The sequence below is a fragment of the Carassius gibelio genome, chromosome B13, assembly GCF_023724105.1.
Source record: "Carassius gibelio isolate Cgi1373 ecotype wild population from Czech Republic chromosome B13, carGib1.2-hapl.c, whole genome shotgun sequence".
Classification (NCBI taxonomy): domain Eukaryota; kingdom Metazoa; phylum Chordata; class Actinopteri; order Cypriniformes; family Cyprinidae; genus Carassius; species Carassius gibelio.
In genome coordinates this window covers 8,407,973-8,432,117 of record NC_068408.1, presented here as the reverse complement: position 1 = coordinate 8,432,117, position 24,145 = coordinate 8,407,973, and the positions used below count along the sequence as shown (strand labels likewise).

The 24,145-nt window shown below is 37.0% G+C and overlaps 1 protein-coding gene across 3 annotated transcripts; it reads right to left on the bottom strand.

The window, feature by feature from the left end:
* Positions 1–360: 360 nt before the first annotated feature.
* Positions 361–23,744, bottom strand: trim9 (tripartite motif containing 9). 3 transcript variants are annotated; one of them, XM_052571844.1, is made up of 11 exons: positions 22,771–23,740; positions 13,088–13,183; positions 12,875–12,997; positions 10,541–10,651; positions 8,867–9,020; positions 8,599–8,744; positions 5,814–5,952; positions 4,764–4,802; positions 4,230–4,533; positions 2,019–2,181; positions 361–1,791 (listed from the first exon to the last, which is right to left on the bottom strand). In XM_052571844.1, exons 1-11 carry the CDS (start codon positions 23,608–23,610, stop codon positions 1,714–1,716), a joined length of 2,193 nt encoding a protein of 730 aa, XP_052427804.1. In that variant the 5' UTR covers positions 23,611–23,740; the 3' UTR covers positions 361–1,713. The 3 variants fall into 3 exon arrangements, with proteins under 3 accessions (XP_052427804.1, XP_052427806.1, XP_052427805.1); XM_052571846.1 differs by lacking the exon at positions 4,764–4,802 and having other exon boundaries at positions 4,284–4,533; positions 22,771–23,744; XM_052571845.1 differs by lacking the exon at positions 4,764–4,802 and having other exon boundaries at positions 22,771–23,732.
* Positions 23,745–24,145: the final 401 nt, after the last annotated feature.

Here is a 24,145-nt window from a genome sequence, read left to right as displayed (position 1 = left end):
CTCTCTCTCTCTCTCAATTTTTTGAACCATGTTAAAAATACAGTCAATGACTTGACATTAAAATCCATAATAATGCAGCTAACACAGTCACCTGAATACACATCTATGATGAACACGGTTTCAGTTTTACATTAAAATTCATTTTGATATTTTTGTAGACCTTCAGTTAAAAATGTTTCTTAGACCCTAAGATTTTTGAAAAATGTACCCTAATAGTTAATTATTGCTTCTTAATATTGTAACTGTGAGATAATAATTAAATTGTAATTTAAATTATATAAACCACATAACAAAGATAATAAAAAGACTTGCCATTGCAAATTTGCACAAACTATTTTGGAAGGGAAATGACAGAAGACATTTTTTTTTTATTGCATCTTATCCAGTTTATTGAGCATAGAACTTTACAGATGACAACAATTCAGACACAATAGTTATAATAATAATAATACATTTCTTATATTGGGATTCATTTATGAAAAAATACAATTTACAATGGGTGAAACTGTCCCTCACTGCACCCAAACATTCAGTTGTTTGCTGAGCATAAATCATCTGCTTAACAAACAGATAAAGTACATCTCCTGCCCTATATTTTAACCCCACCAGTGGGATTTTAAATACTTTTCTTAATGCAAAACTACATCCTTTATGATAAACTAATAGCCAATGCTTCAAGTACAATGTATGTTGTCTTGTTTAAAGTTCTCTCTTTTGGATTTGCAGCTCTACTCTTTAATATTGTAATATTTTCTCACATTGAATATAAGCAGCACCAGTTATTTGTTTAGCATTTGCGTTAAGCTTGTGCAGAATTGAGGCAGCAAAGGAGAAATAAAACAGAGAGAGAGAGAAACAAAGACTTATTCATTCTCATCTCTCCATAAAAACATTACGCAAGGCTGTGAAAATGCCTGTGTGTGTGTGTGTATGTGTGCATGTATTTGTCCCAATTAGTGTTTTCTATTCTGTTCAACAAACAGAAAGCCATTACCTCCTCACTGACACACATTCAGCTCATTCTTGCATCGTCTAATACATCCCAATTGTATGTTTGCTCATCCGCTGTGAATGCGAAAGGATGGAAATAACGGGTTTGAGTTTCAGGGAAGGGTTTAGGATATATAACATCAACTAAGGCATAATATGCATGAAGAGGTTGTAATATTAGATATTTCACTCGAGTTTTTGTCTCCATTTGCAGTTAAAATCACCTTTACTGTATATGCAACAGAACATTTCTATGTAATGTAAAATGCGTCCTCTAAGGTCAAACACATCAGTAACTTATGTCTAAGCTTAACTTCACACAGAGGATTGTATCATGAAACAACAGACAGACATCTGTTAATATCCAGTCATTTAGGAGTTCACATCCATGAGCACCTTTTCCATAAAAACAATGACAACATCAATAATAATAATAATCATATCTAGAAAAAGTGTAAGAAATGGAGAAGAAAATGATTCAAGAATTTCAATATCCATTTACCTCAAATACATCAGGGTCAGAGTTAAGGTTAGGGTTAAGTTAGGGTTGAGTTAACCCTAACCCTTACATATATCAGGTCCTTTTACATTTCAGAACTCAGACCTTGTTAAAACATATTAATGACTGTCAGTAGCAATTCCCCCGCCAAGTACTCACAGCTGGATCCATGCGCACTTGTCTGTGCGTGTGTGTGCATATGTATATAAGTGTGTAATGACTCTTCAGCAGACTGAGCCTGCAGCTTCAGATTCCCCAGGTGTATAAAAATCAGGAACAGGCAGCCCAGAATGAAGAGTCACCTATGAGAAGACACACACAAAGATGATCACTCATAAAAAACTATATTCGTATACTATCTTTTTTTAAATAAACAGAAAAAACCGAAGTGTGTTGCATCATCACACAGTCCACACAGATCTCATTTTCATTAAAGTATAATGTTTTAAGAATTTTTTGTCCGGTTACTCTCTTTAAACTGCTGATGTGTAGTAAAATGCTTGGTGTGAATTCATGAAATGAATGTTACCTGAACATTGCGGTTGAGGCTGATGGCCGGGTAGTACATGCCCTCCAGTGTGTTGAATGCAACGGGCCCCTGTTGCTCATCATTTATCAAAAATAACAGAATCCCACGAGAGAAATCCAGCAGCACACCCACAGTCGCTCCTTTACTTATTCCTCCATCCGTACTGAGAGAAGGAGAAAAGAAAGAGACAATAAATGAAAGATGATGCACTGACCAAATAAAGTGCAAGACCTATAATAGATGCTCATGTTTGACTCAATAAACTCATATAAAATATAAAACTATAATTTTTCATTTAACACTGTGTGTTGTGTGAGCATTTCCTTTAAATATATTATATAGCCTGTTAGCCTGCTGGTGGCCTTCAGCTTTCCTCTGCAGCAGGTGGCAGTAATGCATCACATTTTTGTAGTCTGCTAATTTCTGCCACAAATGAACTTTACCATATGTGGCTGTTCTGTCTAGAACACTGCCCCCCCCCCCCCCCCCAAAAAAAAGCCAACCATATGTCAGCTAATGTGAACATGCACATTAAAGGGATACTTCACCCCAAAATGAAAATGTTGTCATCACTTACCCCCATTTCTTTCCTAACCCTTTAAAAGCGTTGTTCATCTTGGGAACACACTTTAAGATATTTTAGATGAAAACCAGGAGGCTTGTGACTGTCCCATAGACTGCCAAGTAAAATACACTGTCAAGGTCCCGAAAAGTATGAAAAGCATCAGAATAGTCCATCTGCCACCAGTGGTTCAACTGTAACATTATGAAGTGACAATACTTTTTGTTCGAGAAGAAAACTAAAATAACGTTGTCTCCTCTGTCTCTCCCCACATCACCGTAGCGCCATTTTGGAAAACACCTGCTAAACTCAAACTGTGTACACTAGTCAGCCGCGCCACAAGGATCTGACAAGGACAATTATGCTTTGATTTGAAAGAAAACAGCGTATCTTTGTGGCGTAGAATGGCGTAGAATGTCGCAAAATGGTGCTATGGTGATGCAGAGAGATACAGAACAGACGAATTGTTAAATAAATTTGTTATTTTTGTTTTCTTCGCGAACAAAAAGTATTCCTCGTCTCTTCATAATGTTACAGTTGAACCACTGATGGCAGATGGACTATTCTGACGACGTCTTTCATACTTTTCTGGACCTTGACAGTGTATTTTCCTAGGCAGTCTATGGGACAGTCACAAGCCTCCTGGTTTTCATCCTAAATATCTTAAATTGTGTTCCAAAGACGAACAAAGCTTTTATGGGTTTGGAACGACATGGGGGTAAGTGATTAATGTGATTGTGATTTCTCTGGACACCTATTGCAGTGATATTCCTCCGATAGTAGGGATATTTTATGAGCATTTATCCACACCTATGGTGGCTTAGAAATAATGTTCAGATCCAATAGCAGATTTTACAACACAATCTTTGCACAGGTAAAGAAGACATTGAAGGTGGGAGAGCATGAAAGACAAAAAGAATGAAAACAATAAAGCATATTGTTCACTGTGACTGTGTGGGTGAGGGTGTTATTTCTATATTGCCAGCTGATGGTGTGATTTATGAAACTGTAACAATAGCATTGTATTTGCAATCTCCAGAGAAATGCTTTACTTTTGAAATGTCAGTGGGTGTATTATCTGTTTTGACAGAAAATCATGTTTGCTGGATTCTTCTATGTTGGCATCTTGTCACAACATTGCCAATGTTTTATAATATAATATAATATAATATAATATAATATAATATAATATAATATAATATAATATAATATAATATAATATAATATAATATAATATAATTATGCATTTAAAAAAAAAGTTATTGATATCTACCGTGTACATTTTTTGAGGCTATAAACAAAACAAAAGATTATTGGAGCATGATATATTATTAAAAACTACTACAGTTTTTCTACTTCAAAATTTCACATTTAATTCAGAGTTTTACTTGTTGTTTCTTTTTAACTGTGTAACTGTGAAATTTATTAGCAATTTCAGAGTGAAAATTGTTTCTACACCAATTGTTTTTCAGTGCATGAGCTGGTAGATTTAGCTAAAAAACCGTGAGCAACATGGTCTTTAATTGGCAGTGCTTTTGAAAAAGTAATCACATTATGTATAGAAATGTAATTGTTTAAGATTCTCATGATAATCATTTAATGGAGAAGTTGCAAAACACACATGCACACTTAGACAAATGTATTCATACCGGTTGGTGTGTGAGTTGTTATGCATGAACCAGGAGCGGTTGTTGTCCACATACATGGCCCAGGCTTTATCATCCTTCCCCAGCATCACGTCCTTCATGACATCAGCACGGGCGATTCCAAACGCAGGGTCAGGGTGGTTGTCATAGCGATCGATGGTCATCTCCCAGTAGTGCACGCCACGAGAGAAGCCTGTGTTGCCCATTATGACACGGTCATCGTAACTGTTACACGTCACCGTGAGGTTGTCGTTTGACAAGATGATGTCAGGGTGGGCCGTAGCAGGGTCAAAGGTGAACCAGGCAACTGCAGAAACAACACACACATACGGTCAAGGCTGGTTGAGCTTTGATTTACAGTAAGAATAAAAGTCCAGATTTCAGACACTGAAAATCAACCTTGCAAACACACACTCACTCTCACTCACACACACACACACACACACACACACACACACACACACACACAAACAAACATATAAAAGCAGACAAGAAAGGGTATATGAGGTTAAAAAGATGATGTTCAGGCATTCATACCTGCTGCCAGAGTTTTACTACCAAATGAAGGCAGACTCACTGAAATCAAGAGAAAGAGGGGAAAAGAGCGAGAGAAGGTTGGAGAGATAAAGAAACGTGGAAAAGGGCAAAAAATGAAGAGGATAGAAAATGTAGAGGGGTGGAAGGAGAGGAAAAAAGCAGGAAGGAAAGCAGCAGATCAGGGAAGCTGGACTTATTCAGCGCTTACAAGTGATAAACTACTAGAGCGTTAGTACAGTTAACACAATGATATTCATTTATATCAGTAACATACGATTAGACATACAATGGTGTTCATAAAGACCTCCACACAGCAGACTTTCACTGTGACGTCAATGCCACTTTTCATGAATAGGGCACGAAAAAGAGCATGAAATTCTTATATATATATATATATATATATATATATATATATATATTAAATGATCCATGGTAAATGCTCAAATTTCAGTAGTTCAAATTAAATATTAGAAGACCTGATTGATTTTCTATTTATTTTAAACGAGGATTTTGCAACAATGTGTATAATTTATCTTAAACTGAAAAAGTCCAGCATATGATAAATTAGTTAGAAAAATTGGAGGAATACAATAAAAATCAAATATGATAATATAATGTAAATGTAAAAAAAAATATGTTTTTTTGTTAATTATCATATTTGATACATCATGCTTTTGTGGCTCATATAGTATGATACAGGAGAATATGGGGATTAAATTCAAGGAGGAAAACTTGTATAAAATCTAAAAACATAAAGTTAATGAGTTTTGGACAATGTTTAACATTGAGTGATACATACATGCAAAAATAGCTACTAATAAAATTTTATGTTAGAAAGTAGTTTATCAAATGTATTTTATGGCCTAACAACTAAAATGTATGCCTCTAATTCCTAAACAAGACACCAAAGTATATCCTATTTGTGGTAACTGCACACTTTATTGACATGCTCAAGCTTCCCTGTGCATTAAGAGTGACAGCATTCAATAGTAAGTGTGTGTGTTTGTGTGTGTGTGTGTGTGTGTGCAACAGTGAGATAACATTGCTTACTCTCTGATGTCTGCATGACAAGCGTTTTGCTGTACTGGCCGACTCCACTGGAGTTAAACGCTTTAACACGAGATTTATAAGTGCTGTTGAAACGCAGACCATCCACAGTGCAGATCATCTCTGTACCAACGTATACTTCCTGCAGAATACACACTTCAGTTAGTATGCACACATGGTTAACAACCTATGTTTGTAATGGATACTTAGGGTACTGCTTACTGTATACTGCACATTATATACTGCATACTACATTTTAAACAGAAGACATGTAACAGTATACGTTTTGTGCTCAAATTTGGTTAACATTTGGCATTCTAAAATATTGAATGAAAAAGATGTTAAAAACGCCTTTAATATTACTTTGGGTTTATTGATCACACTTGAAATGGATGGCCAGATTGAGTACATTGCATTGTGGGATATCCTGTAGTACCCAACACACAGTACTCTGTTGTTAGCGGCATTAATGACAAACAAATAAGTCTATGGCTAGAATCAGAATAGCGTACTACCATACTACTCTTACTATAACTGTAGTAAAAGTAGCATACTACATCAAATTCACACTATTTTTTTACAATGAACTTACTTATATCAAAATGTGGACAAATTGTATGCAGAAATAGTAGTATGTAGTATATTATGTGTACTCTATTTCCGCAGTATGTAGTAGACACCCTTTGCATAGAATGCAAATGTTCTATATGCTGATTAATATCTTGGGAAAAACACAAAGTGATACTGTTGCTAAAAATCAACCCTGAAAATGGAGCAAATATGAGAACACATGAACCTGGCTTTCTAAAATAAGTGCTTGGCCTGTTTAGAGGATAGTTTAGTGTGTGTGTCAATGTGTAGGTTACAATGTGTGTGTCTGAGAGAGAGTATTTAAATGGTAATGTGTGCATGTGAGTGTTTTTGTGTGGCTATATATTGTATAAGTGTCTTCGATTAATGTCCGGTGATACATTTAGTGATCAGAACACTCAAATCAAATCATTACTCAATATTACTCGGTAATGTTTATTTAGCAAGGATGCATTTAAATGATCAAAAGTCATAGTTTAGATTTTACTGTATTTTGTTACAAAAGCTCTGTTTCAAAAACAGTACATGCTGTTCTTTTGAACTCCCTATCCATGAAAGAAACCTGAAAAAAGTGCATAACGAATATTAAACACCATAACATTGATAATAATAAATATTTAATGAGCAGCAAATCAGTATGTTAGAATTATTTCTGAAGAATCATGAAGTCTGGAGTTATGGCTGCTGAAAATTCAACTTTGCCATCACAGGAAAAACTGGAATATTTTTAAATATATTTAAATAGAAAAAGAGTTCTTTTAGATGGCAATAATTTCACAATATTACAGTTTTTTCTGCATTTTCAATCAAATAAATGCAGCCTTGATGAGGATAAGAAACCTCTTTTAAAAACTTTATATGCTAGTGTATGTAAAATCACATGAGATTAAATCACAAGTGTGAACAATGAGTCACAGTAGTTGTGTGTGTGTGCATGCATGCGTGATCCTATAAGTGTGTGTTTGTGGGTGCAGTGGTCCACTAACATATAAATAGACTTCTGCAGTGAAAGGCATGAATCATTTTTAGACTCAAAAATCTGAGATGAGACACCATGTTTGTGGACTTGACTAACTATCTAATGGAAATACATGCATGTCCCACGTAACTCACTCATTGAACGTCACTCATTCTGACTGCTCACAGCCAAATGACACATGCATGCTCAACAATATCAATTTATTAATACAATGCACACTGACATCTGGATGAGTGTGTACGTCCATGTGTATACGCATGAACAATGTTTACTCAAATGTTTTTTCCTTTAGAGCAAAACCTCTTTCTCTTTGACAGATCGAGTCAGCTGAGCAGAATCATCATGCAGTGTGGTCTGTCTCAAGAAAGAAAAATAATACTAGACCAAAACATTAAAAATGTATGGTCTCTGTAGGATTCCATTTGCTCGAAATAATGCGTCATTATTATTGCAGTTTGGCTTGGTGCTGGGATGAAGTTACAATATTTGTACTGGTGTAATATGCAATACTTTTATCACAAATTTAATCAGTGCCATGTATTTCCACACATGATTTTGTGCAGCTTTAGTTCCATACTGAAAGTGAATGTGTGGAGTTGAAATGCTGGCTGTTCAATTTAGCTCCAATTTATGAAATATAAAGCTTTCTAGGCCCACACTTTTTTTCACACTCATCTCAGAAAAGTTTTTGATGTGTATCCAGAAGCAACATGCCCACTCCGAAACTTTCTGATATCAGGACAATCAGATCAAAAAGAATCTAATAATTATAATTGCAATATAACCTCTTTAGAATGGCTGTAAGATGCTTTTAAGTAGCAAAGTAAATAAGTTTTTTTAATTGAGATTCATATTTTTGAAAAAAGACTGTAATGCTGACCAAGGCTGCATTTATTTGAGAACCAAGTAAGCATATTAAAATGATTTCTGAAGGTTCATGTGACTGGAGTAATGGCTGCTGAAAATTCAGCTTTGCATCACAGGATTACATTTTATTTTCAAATATACTCAAACAGAAAACAGTTATTTTAAATTGTAAAAATATTTCCCATTTTTACTGTTTTTTTTTCTTGATTAAATAAATGGAGTCTAGGTGAGCATAATAGGCTTTTCATGCTTTTCAAACTTTAAAAAGGATTAATCTGTAATGCATATACTTTATCCAATCTTGAGAATACAACAGCATAAAAGGGTTCAGTGACTGTACGTTACACTCACTCTGAACTGGCCTCCATTCCCATCATCCAGTTCTAAAATGTAGCCTTCTACAGCGATGGTGGAGAGAGGCGGCTGTTTCCACGACAGAGTTGCACTGTTGGTTTGAGTACAGCACTCTTCTAACTGAAGAATAGGAGCAGCTGGAACTAAACACACACACAAAGCCACAAACAAAGACGGACAGGGTTATTTTGGGTCCAGTGTTCTGTCTTACTGTGTCATTAAGGAAAGCCATGCAAAAATGAAACACCCTATCACACAGACTCACCCTTCATCTGGACGAAGTCTAACTGGTGTATGGTCTGCAGCAGGGGTCCGCTGTCCAGCGTCAGGTCAAAGTCACTGCTCATGCGAGGGCTCAGAGAGCCCTTCCCCCACTGATTCTCCGTCATATGGACCCGTCTTATCAGAGCATCTGAGATCTACACACACACACACACAGACTGTGATTCCGAATATATTACATGGCATTAAGTCAAATTAATGAAGTGTTCCCATTATGTAAATGTATGACCTTCTGTTAATATAATAAGAATCCTTGGAGCAAGAAACTCTTTTTGATCGGAAAGTTTTGGAAGGCAAAGTGTCATTAAGCGTGCTTGTATTTGAGGAAAAGTTTTATAGGATCACACACTTTTAACAAATACATTTCCATGACTTTTCCATGCCCTTTCCACTCAGTTATAAGTAATTTCTAGGCAGTTTTACATTTGTAAATCTGGTACTAGTTTTATTTAATTTTAGTGAAATGTATATATAAGTCTTCACTATGGTCCTCAACAGACTAATGATGTCACACTGGCTTACAACCAGTTTTGCACAAGACTCACAAAGAGCAATATAATAACATTTAGCATAGATATTAAAATTCTGGCCCCGACTAATATTTTCATCTTATGCTTCATACATGAAAAAGGCTGCTTTTAAATATATATATATATATGTATTATTATAATATGTAACAAATATAAAACTACTACTACTTTATTTTTGTATAAATAAATTCAAATGACACACTATAAATTAAAACCAAGATATTTTTTAAATATGCAAGTGAATGTAGACATCACCAAACTATATAGTATGAAATAATGGCTATTTTTTTTATAACTATAAAGTATAAAATAATAATAATTTTATAATATAATTTTTTATAACTGTGGAATATGAAATGGCTGATGACTATATTTTAAATAATAATTTTATAATATATATTTTTTTACTATTATTTCATTATTTTTCAAATTGTTTATTTCTCAAATAAAAAACACAATTTTGTATAAATAAAAATGTAATATTTTAATAATAATTTTTTCATTAAATTTTTAAAACTAGAGTATGAAATAATGGCTGATGACTATTATTTTAATAATAATTTTGTCATTTATAAAATAAAATAATACATGATTTTAATACACTAAAACACTATTTTGTATAATTTAAAAAATGCTTTTAAAATGTTACAAGTTAAGTTCTTCATCACAAAATTATAGTTTTTCGACATTTTTTAATTATTAGTATTTTAAAAAAATTACCTATCCAAATGGTAATACAAATAAAATAAAAACTGATAAAAAAGAGCATGCACAAACTGGCCAATACTTAAATAAATCAATCAATCAATAAACCAATAAATAAATATGGTCCCAATAGATATGTTTCACTCCAAATACCTAACCAATGTAATATTTAGAGCAGAGTAAAGCTTGAGAAAAACACTATAAAGAAAGACCCCACTGATTGATGAGAAATTCAGAGAAGCAGTGCAGTCTTTAGAAATCCAATTTGAACTGATTTAGATCTTGGTACGCCCTTAAAATGGATCTCATGCATTTCCATCCATTAAAGGATTGGTCTTTTTTTCTAGTGTTTAAACATCCTAACTTCCCAGCCCATGTTAGCAGATGAGGTTCATCAGTGTGATATTAAAAGGGTCAAGGACCTGCAGGAAGCCACTGGGGTCGTTTTCTTTGATAACTTCCAGACAGTATTCCATTAATCCTGTGGTCTGTCTCAACTTCACCGTGCAGTGGGATATCTGATCACGAACCACCTGAGACAAAAGGAGATAAAGAGGCAGAAAGAAAGAGAGAGAGAATGAATTCACGATAACTGTGCTGTGGCTGGGTTGCTAGGAAACAGCAGGACCAATAGTCTGCATCCTCTCTGAGCAGCAAACACAAATCACTGACCTTTTACAAAAAAAAACATTTTAAAATCCATTCGCACTTCATGACTGCATATTTCAATGGATGAATGTATGTGTCAGTGCGTGCCTCTCCAACTTCTATTTAAACCTAGCGGCTACATCTCTTTTGCATGACGCACATCAAGTACACACTAATACACACATACACATGTCCTCCGAAGCTGTAGACTCTCTGTCTCAGAGAGCATCTTACCACACCGAAGGATTCAAACATGGAACGCTTCACATGAGATGAGAACCATTCAAATCTTAAAGAAATGCAGTCTCATCTCACAGAGCCTCTGGCCAAAACCAGAACCCCAACATCTTTGTAGCCATGGGAACAGGCCTGTGGCACCATGGAGACAAGAAGGCAGAATAGGCCGATATAAGATGCCAGCAATAAATAAATAAATATATCTCACATACTACTAACAGCGGGGCAGACCAGGACAATTTTAACAGTCTATTTCCCTTCATAACTCACAGACAAATATATGTGTCATCTTTGATTGTAAGGAACATTTATATATGCCAAAAGTAATAGTACCACTAACTGACTTACTGTGTAAAGTAGAAAACACTTAAATTGAACTTAAAACTATAATGGAGGAAGAATCATTATAGTATGCAGATTATATATTTTGGCCAAAAGCAACAGTTTAAATTTAAAATGCCTTAACAATGGATTTGTTTCTTACAAACACACAGTGGTAACATATAGACTGGAGTTTTGTTGATTGCTTGTGGATTATTGTGATGTTTTTATCAGCTGTTTGGACTCTCATTTTGACGGCACCCATTCACTGCAAAGGATCCAATGGTGAGAAATTCATTTTGTCATTTAATTTGCAAAAAAGGGGTGGGGGGGGGGGGGTAAATATTATAGAAAACTTAAAAGAAATGCTAAGCAATAAAAGCACCTCAAATATACAACTCAACTTTTACATTTCAATACGGACACGTAATTTAACAACTAGCCACTGGAAGATAAAATCAGGGTCATGTTTGTGCATTATAAGTGATTAGACTTATAAGTGATTATAATTCTTGAGACCGTTTAAAAGCACAGTGATTTTACATTTGGTTACTTGCCATTTTACAGCTGCATTTCAACTAAAGAGAATTGCAGCACATTAAGATGCAGTCTCTCTGGATCAGCCTGGGATTCAGAGTCTTATTCAAGGACACAATGACTCGAGGTTAAACCTAATATTTCTGTGTTAATAGCTCAGATTTTAAACCATTAAGCTGTGATAGAAAACCTTTTCATATGGCATAGAAGCTTGGGCTGAAACAGGCTGTTTTGACACACCAACAATGGCTGCTGATTAGCCCTGCTGCCTGAAGCATGAAACTATCCTGAATCCAACTCTGGCAGAAAAGAGATTTAATGAATTTTTAATGGGGAAATAAAAAATATCCTCAGTGCCCGGTTATCTGTTTCCCTAATACAGAAATGTGTGGAGATTTCCCTGGATATTTGTTAATAAACTAAACACTAAACTCAATTGTGTCATCATTTAAAATCATGTTATTCCATAGCCTACCTCTAAGCCTTTGTTTCTTCTGTGGAACACAAATGAAGATATTTCAAAGAATTTTGATAACAAAACATTTGTATTCCTATTGAATCATTTTTGTCCATACAATGGAAGTCAATGAGAACCAAAATGGTTTACTTACAAACATTATTAAAAATATCTTATTTTGTGCTACTAAGGCTTACAGATATGAAATAACATTTACGGGTGGACTTTATGTCCTTTCAATGTATTTTACTATAGTTCTATACCTATAAAGCTACTGAAAAATGCAACTGCATTCATCCCTTTTATTAACACATATTAAAAAGCCTTAAGTTGGCAGTTGCTAAACCTCAAATTAAGAAATCAAATTGAATTTGATTTGGGTAATTAGCACCAGATCCAATTTTCCAACCATCCAACCACTTTCTTTTCCATTTTTCCACTGATTTATTTAAAGTTTATAATTCATGTCACATCTATATAAAACAAATGGCATACTGTAGTTATCTTAGAGATTAACTTCCACTGGTTTGGGGATGTTTTGTGGGGCTATGCTTACTGAGAGTTTATGTTCATGTTCTTTGGTTACTCTGCTGAGAAGCTGGGCTTTCCTGCGGTTGAGAGCTTCAATCAGAGCATCACACTGGGCGACCAAACATGCCTCGAATTCAACTCCATTCTCCTGAAACACAAGGTGAGGAAAGAATCAGATCATTAGAGTTGATATAGTACCGCACAGGTGTGTTTATGAGTGCATAAGTCATTGTTGTACCTGTATGTGTTGTACCATATTTCTGAGCTGCACCAGGAACTCTTTGGCCTCTGTGGCCCGATCAGACAGAACATTCAGTGCTTGAGAGAGCTGTCCCTGGAAACATAAACACAAAAGGAGAGAAGATAACTATATATAAAGAGCAATTGAATTTTACGAATTTTAAAAAATTACAATTAAGTATATTTTAAAGTGCAATATATTGCTGTGATGACAAATCAGAATTTTCAGCAGCCATCGCTCAGTTATTCAGTGTTAAAAAAAATCACATGATTCTTGAGAAATAATTCTGATATAATGTTTTCGTTCTCAAAAACATTTTTTATTATTTTCAATGTTAAAAACAAGAATTCCACTTAATATTTTTATGGAAACCATAATACTTTTTCAGGATTTTATTGATGAATTTAAAGTTTAATAGCATAGCATTTTTTTTTTTTTTACTTTTGACGTTTATTTGACTTTTTTGTAACAATGCAAATGTATTTACTGCTACTTTTGATCAACTGAATGCACTCTAGCTGAATAAAACAAGTAATTCTTTAAAAAATAAAAATCTTACTCTCCCCAAACATTTGAACAGTACTATATACTATGTAAATCTTTATATTTTTTTAGCATTTTATTTATAAATGGCACTTTATTAGATTTGAGACCATAAAGATATCCAATATTTTATTAAAATTCAATTTAATATTTTTTTTAATCTTTACTATAATATATTTTTTTCTGTAATCTCAACACTTGCTGCAACAGAGAATCAGTGATGTACATGAAATGTTTTTATGCTAGAAAGTTGAGCGAGGAAGTGACATAATTAGTGAGAGGTTAGTCATTAAATCTGTCATTTAAAGAGTGGGTGAGAGAACAGAAAGAGGAGTGAACATGTGTACAGTATGTGTGTGCGTCAGGCACAGTGGAAGGCTTGAGAGTGGGGAAAATATCCCATTATAAATGTTCTCACATTGCTATGACAACCATCTGCCAAGAGACCTCCACTTTCACTTGTGGTCTGTTCTCAAACGAGGAACAAAAATTAGAGAACAAGGAAGGAAACACAGTGCTCCAAATTTGATTCTATGGCCTACATACTACATCACAAGCTATATACACTACAGATTATGCTCCAGAACGTATAATATAAAATAGAAATATACAGCCTCACACACTAAAGGCCAGCACATTATAGCACTGCACATTAAAGCAATACATACTAACATACTAGACATACTAAAGTTTTACCCGGATTATCCTATCTTAAACGTGTCCTAATTGAGAGCTGAAAGCACCATTGTTAGTAAACGGATAAGACAGGATTCTGGAGTTCAGTTGGCTCTGTAATAAGGGCCCATTAGTTAAACAATTAAAGACACCACAGGCAGAAGAACCCTTGGTTTTTTTTTTTCTTGCATTGGTCAATATTGAGATGTTGGGCTGTTGTGTTTCCATATGTCTTATTTCAGAAAGAAAACATCCAAAACACACATTTAAGACTTTATTTTACTATACTATTTGCATTATATTTGTAGATTTAAAAAATGCATATCTTTAAAAGGCCATTTTCTCAAAATAAGTTTTGCCTTCTGTAAAGTCAGAAATCTCAATTTCAGTAAAACTTACATACACCAAATTCTAATTCAGTGGGGTTCTTCATATTTGGTAGATCATATGATTCATATTTGGTAGATTAGGTCTAAAAATATGTAAAAAATTAAAAACCTTTAACAAAACATGTCAACAAAATGAAATAATTTATCCACTGCTCATTTCTGTTTTGAAAAATGTATGTAAATAAGTCCATATTTAATTAGGTAATGCCTCATTTGTAAATTTAAAAATAATATTTCTGAAAACATGCAAAATAATTGTGTTATTTTACTGTGATCTATTGGATATTTTCCGCACTCCCCCGTGGTCTTGCAACTTGCAAATAATTGTAAAGATTTATCACAATAATTTTCTTACCCTAAAAAGAGTCTCATATCACGTATTCATTGTTACACACTAGAATTACACATAATAGGGTCCAGCATATCACTGCATTACACACTACACACAGTTTGGTCATGCAATGAAAGAAGTGGTCAGCAACAGGGGCAACAGAAATATTTAGAAAACATGTTTGAAAAAAAAAAAATGCAATTCCATTTGGTGCACTATAGCGGCAGAAAGATTGCACACTTTGAGAATTTTCTTGCATTAATCTTTGCACTGGAAAATCTACATGGAAAGATAATTCTATTGCATTTGAACTTTAGTGTAAATCTTTAGCAATGTATAAACCAGTTTCAAAACCAAACGATAGCCTTTTCAATGGAAATCCAACAATTTCTTTTTATAATTTGGTGAGCAGTTAGTAAAATCAGTTAAGTCTGGAAAATAATCATGCAAATTAAAAAAAAATATATATATATATATATATTCTGTGTATGGCAACATTATAACTGACATCCAGGACTCTAAATACTGCATTGGCCATATCTGTGGACCACTGTTTTACCAATAAAAATATTACAATTGGAATATTTGGCAATGATGCAAAAAGCAGTACCATACTCCCATCAAGTAAAAAGACTTTCAAAGCATCAACACATCACAGGCCCAATTTCCTGCTTGCTGTGTAAGTGTCTGTGTATGTAGCACGGAAAGATAGATGGAAAAATGGAGAAAAAGAGAAGCATATGGTGCCCTGAGGCTACAGCAAAACTACAATCTGTTTAGTGAATGAAGAGCAAGTGTCTGCAGTGCGGAAAGAGGCCTTTTTCCTCTGATTTCAGGCCAGCTCGCCAGTGTTCAGTGAAACAGCTACATATGGGACCACAGTAGAGGACACTGATCCAAGATCTGATCTATGTGTGTGTGTGTGTGTCCCAGGTGCTAAAAGGGGGAAGCCATTTTTGGGTCTGGTGTGATGCTGCTGCTGCTGTCCCAGTTCAGACTGATATTATGCAGCCACAACATCAGACATGAAGCACTGAATAGAGAGTAGTGTAACTGAACACACAAAATGCCGCAGCTCAACACATGGAGTAAAGCAGTGCTTGAAAAGCGTGGGTGGACATTGAATAGGAATGTTTTCCCATAGTGCCAAGTAACTTTTTATAATTTGTCTGCACATGAAAATGTCTCCTCACCTAATTCAAAGGTGACAGAGGGGTAAATATTAGTACTATATATCAGAGGTCAAGGCAAACTGCCAAATAAAAAGCAACCAAATGCCTGAAATGTACTATTTTAAATTATTTTATTTAATTTGTAAAATTAGAATTAAACGATTGTTCAAAAGTTTGTGATCTGTAATGTTTTGAAAGGAGTCTGATATGCTCACAAAGGCTGCATTTATTTGATTAAAAAACAAGTAAAAACAGTAATATTGTGAAATATTAGTACACATTTAAAATAAAATGAATATTTTAATATGTTTTAATTATATGTGATGGCAAAGTGGAATTTTCAGCAGCCATTACTCCGATCTTCAGTGTCACATTATCCTTCAGAAATCATGCAGATCTGTGCTCGGATACATAAAGCACTTTAACTCTATGCGATGATGTAGTTTCCTGACATCAATAAGTGCTTTTTTTATTTAAATATGAAGCTTAAAATTAATTGACACTTCATTTAATAATTATATGAATATATTATATGAATTATAATTAATTACAATTAATATAATATAAATGTAATAAATAAATAGCTGCAAAAGTCAGCCAATTTTGTCTCTAAAATTCTTTGACTGAAAATTTGAAGTGAGTGATACAGGGGAGTGGCTTCATTGCATTAAATATATGTCACTTTGATTACAGCTAATTGGTCCAGTTTGGGTTTGTAATCTCTAACTTATAATAAAACCTGCCTCGGAGCTGGGTAGCCATGTAGCGTAAATTACCATGGCGATGAAACCCACTAAAAAACCAACCCACCCTCTTGAGCCCCAAAACTCAGTGTTTGTTCAAACTAAATGTGAATTTACCTGGTAAAAACTGAAACCGGCTTCATGCTACAGGCCACTGGTAATATGTAGGGAAAAAACAGGACTAAAATATTATAGAATATAAATTTGTTCTCAAGTGTGACGTTTGTTTGAGCTTATTAGGCTATGTGCTGTATGGTGCATCTCAATAAATTAGAATGTCATGGAAAAGTTCATTTATTTCAGTAATTTAACTCAAATTGTGAAACTCATGTATTAAATAAATTCAGTGCACATAGACTGAAGTATTTTAAGTCTTTGGTTCTTTTAATTGTGATGATTTCGCCTCACATTTAACAAAACCCTACCAATTCAACGGTACGCAAAAATCATGGTTCGGTACGTACCTCGGTTTTAAAGTCACGGTTCGGTTCATTTTCGGTACAGTAAGGGAAAGAAATGCAAACATTAAACTGCAGGTTGCTTATTACTATAAACTTTTTTTTAACAATTTGTTTACACTTTTTAAAAATACTTTTTAATAAAATATATATAAAATAAAAAAAGAATAAGAAATAAAATACTGCTGCAAAGTTCTCCACTAAATAAAATACTCTCAGTCTCAAACTAATATCATATAATAAAATATAATGAAAAATATTAATAAATAACTATGATTACAGTGCAGCATTACCAATCCCAGCTTGTAGCTTTCCAAAGTGTAAAGTGCAGCTTCAACAGTTTCAGCTTTTAGACCTGCTCAGGTTTCAATCACCTCAAAACACCTGCAAAGGTTTCTTGAGCCTTCAGTAGTTGTCCAGAAGACAATCATTGACACCCTTCACAAGGATGGTAAGCCACAAACATTCATTCCAAAAAAAGCTTTCTGTTTACAGAGTGCTGTATCCAAGAATGTTAACAGAAAGTTGAGTGGAAGGAAAAAGCGTGGAAGAAAAAGATGCACAACCAAAACAAGAGAATGGCAGCCTTATGATGATTGTCAAGCAAAATCGATTCAATAATTTGAGTGATTTTCACAAAGAAAGGACTGAGGCTGGGGTCAAGGCATACAGACGTGTCAAGGAATTTGGCTACAGTCGTCCTATTCCTCTTGTTAAACCACTCCTGAACCGCAGACAACGTCAGAGGCATCTTACCTGGGTAAAGGAGAAGAAGAACTGGACTGTTGAAAAGTGGTCCAAACTCCTCTTTTTTCCTGATGAGAGCAAGTTTTGTATTTCATTTGGAAACCAAGGTCCTAGAGTCTGGAGGAAGGGTGGAGAAGCTCATAGCCCAAGTTGCTTGAAGTCCAGTGTTAAGTTACCACAGTCTGTGTTGATTTGGGGTGCAATGTCATCTGCTGGTATTAGTCCATTGTGTTTTTTTAAAAACCAAAGTAACTGCACCCGTTTACCAAGATGCTTCCTTCTGTTGACCAGCTTTTTGAAGATGCTGATTTCATTTCCCAGCAGGATTTGGCACCTGCCCACACTGCCAAAAGCACCAAAAGTTGGTTAAATTACCATGGTGTTGATGTGCTTGACTGAACAGCGAACTCACCAAACCTGAACCGTCAAGAAGAAAATTAGAAACAAGAGACCAAAAAATGCAGATGAGCTTAAGGCCACTGTCAAAGAAACCTGGGCTTCCATGCCACCTCAGCAGTGCCACAAACTGATCACCTCCATGCAAAACCGAATTGAGGCAGTAATTAAAGCAAAAGGAGCCCCTACCAAGTATTGATTTCATGTACAGTAAATGAACATACTTTCCAGAAGGCCAACAATTCACAAAAAATGTTTTTTTTCTTCTTTTTTTTTTACTGGCCTTATGAAGTATTCTAATTTGTTGAGATAGAGAATTGGTGACTTTTTGTTAAATGTGAGCTGAAATCATCACAATTAAAAGAACCAAAGACTTAAACTACTTCAGTCTGTGTGCATTAAATTTATTTAATACACAAGTTTCACAATTTGAGTTGAATTACTGAAATAAATGAACTTTTCCACAGCATTCTTATTTATTGAGATGCACCTGTATGTAATTTGATTAATGTTTATATGTGAATAAATGCGTATATTAAAATCTATTTAACAAAGTGGCCAGTCGTGTCTTGTAGAAGACTTGTGTAACACTTAAAGTGACATTTTCCAAACCTTATGTTATCTTTAGAACAATGACAGTTAAGGGGCTTTATAGGGGAAATTTAAGAGAAATTCTAAGGGTTTATGACATTTCATTTAAAGAAAGCCTTAAGTAACATTTAAGGGATATTTTATGCACACCCTTAAGTGTAAGAGAAACTTAAAGGTGCTCCCAAGTGAAAATTGCACTTAAGGCACTTTATACAACCGAGGTGCCATGGTGTGGTGCGAGAGAGAAGCACATAAACGAGGCAGATGATGATACAAAGTCTTTAATAATCCACATGAGCAGTGGAGTCCCGGGGCGGCGGATGGTCGACGACAGACCAAGGTGGAGCTGGAGGGATGAGGGAGCCCGGTGGGGGTGGTGGACTGATGGGGCACGGTGGAGAGGAGCGAGCTAGAAGCCATGGTGGAGCCACTGTGTCAAAGAGCCGAGTTAGAGTTTGGGACTCAAAAGCTGGAGGCGGAGACAAGGGATCCTCCAGCCACAACACCGATGGAGAGTGGCAGACTCGCAGTGAATCCAGCGCACAGATGGTGGGCTGAGGGCGAGCAGAGGGACAGCCAGATAACAGAAGTGGAGAAGGCTGGAGTGGGTGGGAGGGCAGGCTTTTTCGAGGAGCGGGCAATGGAGGACACAGTCTAGGAGCAGGCACTGGAGGGTACATTCTAGGAGCTAGCACTGGAGGATTGTAAGCGCTCTTAGGGCTGGACGAGGAAACCAAGGATGGAGGAGGGCTGGATAGGACCAGCGGAGACAACAGAGAGATAAGAGGGGGCAGTTCGATCTCCAAATCAGATTCTCAGTCACTAAGATCCCCCTCATTTTGGCCCTATTGGCGTTCCATAGTCAGCTCACCCTCAGCCGTGGTTCAGGGGAAGGAGCACCTCTCCACGCTCACATCACCCGTGGCACTCTCTGCACACACACCTTGACTTTATCTGAAAACTGAAAAATGCTTCCAAATGCTGCATCAAGGCAGATCCGAATTCAGTGTTAGCTTCAGTTCCTGTCTCCCGAGATGCCTTCATCTGGCCAATTTTTGAAGGCAACATAGATGTTTCCTTCGCTGCCTTTGATATCCCACAATCCTGTGCATTCCATTATGTGACAGTTAAGCCAAAAAACAAAGATGGTGCCTAAAAGTTGCTGTCAGTGGTCAGTTTGTGTGTAAATGTATGTTTTTGATCAACATTTTCCAGTTTTTATGTCATTTCTAGTGAGAAATTAATATTGCAGTAAATATTCACCTAGTTATCACCAAAGCTCTCTATATTTTGCTGTAGATCATTAAACCATTACCCTGCCTCAGAAGCTTGTCCAAAATCAGTTTCATGAGGTGCCTTCGTGCAAAAACGCTGCCTGCAAAGTCATTGCCTGATACGGCAGTGAGGCAGGAAGTCACCTGCCTACGTTTTCGGATGCAGCCCTTGACTGACGTCTTCAGCGGCACTGGCTCCACGGCAATCCTCAACTCTGTCGCTCTATGCGGCGATGGCTTATCGGTCGTGGCCAGCTCTGGCTCTCTGTCAGCAGCGGGCTCCGGCACGTGAAAATTCCCCCGAGGACCATGTCCGGACAACCATGCTCTGCACTCATCATTTAGGCTGGTCTTATAGAAAGTGCAGAGGCAGTAGTCCGGGTGGTAGGTTTCGTTGGCAATTTCCACAAATAGTTGTGTGTGATCCTTGAGGGAAAGGCTCCTCTGCTCCAGCAGGAGGAGGGAGACTGAAGGATCAAACATGAAGTTAAACAAAAACTGACAAAAATGAAAAACAAAACAAAACCTGAACATAATGACACAATAACCATTGGACACGGAACACATGGAGAGAAATCACAACCTAATGAGTCCAGGGGCATGACACGGGCACAGGTGCTCAAGAAACATTTCTTATTATTATCAATGTTAACCGTTTCACTGCAAAATACTTTTGTAAAATATTAAATATTAATACAAAGTTGTTAAGCAGAAGAACTGTTTACTGATAAGTATAAAGCTCAAAAGAACAGCATCACTCTCATAAACTGAATCTTTAAAATACCTATAATTTAATAATACTGTGTGATGAGTGGGGCGGGGCAAAGAGCCGTGGGAACGGGGCGAGGCCGGTGGAGTGATCGAGAAATGAGCAACACCTGCTCGACCCACCGGTCTCGAGTCCCACGGAGGAGATGGAAGGATATAAAACAGGAGCGATGACAGTGAAGGACGAGAGAGGACCAGGCCTGGGTTTTATTTAGTGTCTTGATTTTTTTTGTGCGCGGCAGTCGGTTCCCGCCTCCTTCTTCCCGATGATTATGACTGTTAAATATGATCTTCAGCAACTCTCAAAATGAATATGCATTTTGATATTATCATCGTAGTGCCTTAATTTACTTGTAGCATTTCGTTTTTAGTGTATAAAATGAATTTTAACGTTGACCATTTATAACTTATAAGCCATAACAATCATAATCATCTTATCATATCATGCAGCATATTTAATAATAGATCCACCATCTCCCTCCCTGTTGATTGCTTATGTTTATGGTTTCTAAACAAATAAAATGGTCTTGCTGTGTTTACTGCTAAATTAACTCATAAACTTGCATGTTAGGATTGGGGGGGGGGCTTTTTCTTCATTCTTCACCTCACCCCTGGATACAGTCTTTCTTTTGCACAGACACAGTAAATTAGCTCACTGCCTCTCTGTATCATGTTGCTACAACAACAGGCCATTTCCACTGCAGTTTTACATGTTCCCTGAGGAATCTAGACACACACAGTTAACATGAGCATCATGTACGGTTGAGTTCCCATCAACAGATATCTAGAAAATAACACAACATCACAGGAGCATTTAACCTCCATCACTTTAAAATAGCTCAGAGTGTGCACTGTGGTTAAGAGATTCCACAAAACCCACACAAACACATATTTCCCATCAGAAGGTTTGTCTTGAATACCTGGATTTGAAATATGTTTGGGTTTTTTTTTTCTTTCTGTTAAATCTATGCTGAAGAGCTGGTGCGCAAGTGTTTTTCATTTGCCCTGAATCATGGCTGGTTGTGTCGTGCGCTGTGTTTTAATTAGACCGACGGTGTCTCACCCTACACACTGACAAGTCTTACTGCACTAGACCTTTTATACCAAAACCAGAGTGCTCAGCCCACTTAAAAAGGAGATTTGAGGTTTTGAAATGATTTTTTTTGAGCTGGACAGCCTGCACATTCTTAAAAATAAAGGTTCATTATTGGGATTGATGGTTCCTTGAATAAGGTTTAACATGCAAGGAATAAAAGGTTCTATACAATGGGAAAAGATTATTTACAATGCTCTTTACACAATAAAGAACTTTAAAGAACTGTTCACTCAAAGATTCTTTGGGAAACCAAAAATAATTCTTCTATAGCATTACTCCTTCTTTTGGAACTTTTATTTTTAAGAGAATAGCAGACCAACTTGCTGACAAGTTAAACCAAACTTAAAACCAATTTAGCCAGACTGTGAAACATCCAGACCAGGTTGTCCATCTGTTAGACCAGCTTAAACCAGGCTGTTTTTAAGAAGCTTTTTCAGTAATCAGTGATTAAAAAAAAAATGTGTATAGTAAACAACAATCTCAATCAGGTTCCCCACCTTGTGGAGCTTCCACATGGCCCCCAGAGCTTTGACCTCATGTGTGGAGTGTTTGCCGTCCTCCAGACACTGGTAACACACGGGGGTCTTACACTGGACGCAGTACATACTCAGGTTCTCCAGCTCGTGCTCGGTGCAGGTGGAGGTTTTTCGGGGGCTCGTGCGGCGGCTGATTCTGCCCTGCGCCGGAGGCACGAGCCGGTGTTTGGCCAGCGGACCCCGGGGCGGATGACACCGCAGGCGGCACGGATCGCAGTAGAACACGTCACACTGTTCGCACATGACCGTCGCCTCGCGGGGGCTCTTCTCGCACAGCTGACACCTGAGCGCAGCCGCTTTACTCTGCTGGTACCGGTCCACAACCCCCTCCAGCACACGGTTCTTAGGGAAGCCCCGGAGCCCCCGGTCATCCAGCGTCAGGCTGCGGTGGCACTGCGGGCAGGTGAGGCAGGAGTTCCGGGGGACCGGCGGCAGGACGCCGGTGTGAGGCAGCAGGTGGTGTTGCGCTTGGGGCAGAGGAGGAACGGTAGGGGGGAAAACGCGCACCCCGTTGGGAGACTTCTGGCACGGGGTGGTCGGTGCGCTCACGAACCCTCCGTAAGAGCCGTATCCGCTGTCCGCCTCGCTGTACAGACTCATCTTATCCAATTCTAAGTAATCATAATCGGAGACGCCGGAGCCTGACGCGCGGCTGCTCTGCGGGGATTCGGCTTCGGGCGTCTGCACCAGGATGTTTCTCGCGCAGGCCAGGCAGATATTATGCGAGCACGGCAGGATGATCGGTTCGCGGAAAAACGAGCCGCACACCGGGCATTTTAACTCCTCTTCCATTTCATCCATCTTGTTGTTCGAGCCAGATACGGAGGCTTTCTGTAAACGAAAACGGAATATTCCCTCCGATTGCAGCTCTTCACGTACACTTCTCCTTCGCGTTCTCTGTCCTAGTATGCACCGGAGGATAGAGGGGGGCGGTATAAATTCGGTGGGCGTAGGCTGACTCCAGCACTGGTGCACAAGCCCCAACAGCTACTGCATAAAATCGCTGTCAATTTACCCGATGAGCTCCAGGAATCCAATCAAACTGATGATGCAAAGTATGGCAGAAGTGCTTGATGAATTTGAGACACAGCCAATGTTTGTGGTAGTGCACCTGCTCTAACAGCGCTGATTTTCATGTGTTTATGTAGGCAACATCAAGTCACTCTTCGGCTCAAGTGTTTGACAGCAAAAAAACGTCGGAGCTAAAGCTGAAATGTTCTCTCCTAATTGCTAGGTGGTTAATTGCTGTAGGCAGAATTACCATGGTAACCAAAAAGAGAGCAAATAGATCAAAATAATACAAAAGAAAACAATTCTGTCGATTCTGTCCGATGTA